Genomic DNA, 3,458 nt, shown 5'->3' with positions numbered 1-3,458 from the left:
TTTTTTTTTTTTTTTAGCCAATGATTGTCAAGAGAGAAGGTTGTGCAACTTGAAATAAAGCAATGCTTTGTACCAAAGTTTTTAATCAAGGTACTTAATATAGTCAAAATATCAAATCACATTTTAAAAGGGCATATGTTTTTATGTTTATCAAAGAAGCCATAAGATACAAAATTTTATGATGTTTTTGGATCATTAACACTGTTTTACTGTAAGGCATAGACTATATCATGCAAGAGTGTGTGTGACATACTGTAAAAAAAAAAAAAAAAAGGAAAGAAAGAAAGGAGAGGAACTACATTTATAGTCTCCATCCATTTTCAAGCACTGTGCTTGACATTTTGAATATTATCACATTTGATCCTGAAAAGCACACTTAAGAGGGTTGTGTTATTAGCTCTATTTTATAGAATCGTAACTGAAGCCCATTTTCTTTTGATGCATTAGAAAAAAAATCATGAAATTAATGACTAAAAACAACACAGATGTATTACCTTCCAGTCTCTGTGAATCAGGAGAGCAGGCATAGCTTAGCTGGGTCCTCAGCTCAGGGCATCACAAGGTGGTAACCAAGGTGCCATCAAAGACTCGGTGGGCAAAGGATCTTCTGTTGGAAGAATTCGATTTCTTCTGGGTGTGAGATTCATTGTAGCGTACTTCTTCAAAGGCAGCAGTGGACAATGAGAAAGAGACAAAGTAAGACACTAGCCAGACTCCAGGTACTGCCCACCACCTTTACCTTACTGCATTGGTTAGAACACAGGTGGTCCTGCCCATACAGAAGGAAAAGGATTGCACAAAGATGAAAATATTGGATGCAAGGACAAAGTCTGTTCTTCACATAAAGCCAACTGTCATTGAGTCAATTCCAACTTATAGTGACCCCATGTGTTTTCAGAATGGAATTGTGCTTCACAGGGTTTTCAGTGACTGAGTTTTTGGAAGTAGATCACCAAACCTTTCTTCTGAAGTTATTCAGGGTGGACTTGAACTTCCAAACTTTCAGTTAGCATCTGGCTGTGTTAATCATTTGTATGGCTCACTAAGATAGGTTACCTCCAAGCTCCTACAACCAGCAAGTGGTGGAGCTGTTACAAACTCAGGTCTTTCACAGCTCCTGTTCTGGATTTGAATCCGCCTTGTATTTCTAACCATCTGAGTTACCTTGAGGAAATCCTTCAACTTCACCAAGTCCTAGTCTCCTCACTTGGAGAAAAGAAGCAGGAACAGCCAGCGGATCTGTATGGGCCATTCAGTTTCAGTCTAGTGGGATTCTATAAACAGCAAGTACAGGTGGCAGGCTTGGTGAAGAGACCCCTTCCTACATACCACGCTATCAGGGAAGTGGGAGTGGTCCTCTCTCAGTGTCCCCACAGTTGGGACCCACCAGTCACTTCACTGTGGTCTTTGATCCTTTTCACAGCATCATCTATGGCATCGTGATCCGGACTATTTGGATTAAAAGCAAAGCCCATGAGATGGTGATTTCCAACTGCTCAGGTGAGTATCTAATTGACATTGCCTAACTCTTGCCTGAGTTTGCTTGTGCCAAGATTTCTTTCTAGTAAATATGAACTTGTGCTGCTTGGAAGCCTGTGCTGTATTAGGCCCATCAGACAGATGGGACAGAGCCTGTCCCTGCAGGTGCTGTCGTCCCCACTTGGTCACCCTGGAAACTGGGAGAAGGAACAGAGACTTTGGGGTTGGCTACGCTATGCCCACAGAATCCCCCAGAGCAGCCTCTGAGCCAGGATTTGAGGGAAGCCCATCTTCCAGGCATGGTAGAGAGGCACCTTGGAGCACATTGGGAAGAGAGGAGAGGGTCACACTCAGTGAATACCACCCATCCAGCAAAACACAAAGAGAGACTTTTCCATTTCACTTCAGTGTATGCAGCGAGCTCCTCACAGGATGGCTCATGTACCTGAAACCAGTCAAGGCCTGATCCACACCCAGCCCCAGCTCACCGTTCACACCCAACAAGCCAGAGATCATCCAGTAGTCCCCTCCCCAAAATGCAATTTCAGTAAACCTGAATGCAGACCGCCTGCTACACACTAGGCACTGACATATGGAGACCTAACCTGCTTTGAGGCAAGACTTACAGGACCTGATGGAATTCCAAGGTGCCAGCAAGAGAGGAGAAAGGGTTTCCCATTTCTTGTGATATAACTCGCTCTGTAGGGGAACTTGCTCTGCTGAGAGTCATGCTTCCTCCTACCGCTTCTCCACATACATGCAGACATATAACACAGGTCTTCACACACAAAAATTCATACACATAGCCACACATACACTTACACACTCATACATATATATTTTTTAAATGCTGTCATCGAGTTGATTCCAACTCATAGGGTGTCCAAGACTGTAAATCTTTACAGGAACAGAAAAGACAGCCTCCGCTTTCTCCTGAGGAGAGGCTGGTGGTTTGAATCATTGACTCGTGGTTAGGAGTCAATGCCTAATCCACAGTGTCACCAGGGTGCCTTCGTATACATATGTTACTGTTGCTGTTAAGTGCCATTGAGTTGGTTCTGACTTATAGCAACCCTGTATAGGGTTTCTGAGGAATGGCTAGTGAGTTCGAACCGCCGACCTTGCTATTCAAACCAACCTTGTAGTTAGTCCAGCCATTATCCCACAGTGCCACACCAAGGTCTATATGCCTGTGACACTGTGAGTTAATGCACTGGACTCCAAAGTAGTTTTGAACCTCAAGGTCGGTGGTTCAAGCTCATAAGGCACTCCCCAGAGCTACATGTAAATACTACAGCTCTCAAAATGATGGTATAAATAACGAAAACAGAGCTGGTTGTTATTTAGTCAATTCCCACTCATAGCAATCCTATAAGAAAGCATACGACTGCCCCGCAGGGTTGCCAAGGTTGTAAATCCTTACAGAAGCAGACTCCCACATCTTTCTTGTGTGGAACAACAGGTGGGTTCCAATGGCTGACCTTTCAGTTAGCAACCTACGGCTTACCCACTGTGTCTCCAGGGTTCCTTAAACAATCGTGTGTTGTATATTCATTGGTACAGAAAACGTTCACAATGTATTTGGTTAAAAAGGAAAAGCAGTGTGGTAACACTTTTATAAATATGTGCACTATGATATATGGTAGAACATGTATTCTTGTTGTTGTTAAGTGCCGTTGAGTCGGTTCTGACCCATAGAGACCCTGTATAGGGTTTCCGAGGAGCAGCTGATGAGCCTGAACTGCCGACCATGTGGTTCAAACCAACTTTGCAATCCAGTGCATTAACCCACAGCTTCACACCAGGACTCCAGAGTATGTATAGTTGGTGATGATTATGTAGCGAGGAGTCAGTTCCAATTCATAGCAACCTTGAATAGGGTTTCCAAGGCTGTGTGTTGTTGTTGTTGTTAAGTACCATGGAGTCGGTTCTGACTCACAGTGACCCGGAACAGGGTTTCCAAGGCTTTAAATCTTTAC

At 43.6% G+C, this 3,458-nt stretch overlaps 1 protein-coding gene across 1 annotated transcript in view; it reads left to right on the top strand.

Moving 5' to 3' along the window:
* NPSR1 (neuropeptide S receptor 1) overlaps positions 1-3,458 on the top strand; it is a 227,186-nt gene that overhangs the window by 196,700 nt on the left and 27,028 nt on the right. Inside the window, exon 6 of the mRNA XM_006832139.1 lies at positions 1,424-1,500. Within this exon, the coding sequence (XP_006832202.1) occupies positions 1,424-1,500 (77 nt within the window). The remainder of the gene's footprint in view (positions 1-1,423; positions 1,501-3,458) is intronic.

The sequence above is a fragment of the Chrysochloris asiatica genome, unplaced genomic scaffold, assembly GCF_000296735.1.
Source record: "Chrysochloris asiatica unplaced genomic scaffold, ChrAsi1.0 scaffold00006, whole genome shotgun sequence".
NCBI lineage: Eukaryota > Metazoa > Chordata > Mammalia > Afrosoricida > Chrysochloridae > Chrysochloris > Chrysochloris asiatica.
Note: the sequence above shows the minus strand (reverse complement) of the source record. Positions and strands in the feature narration are given on the sequence as shown.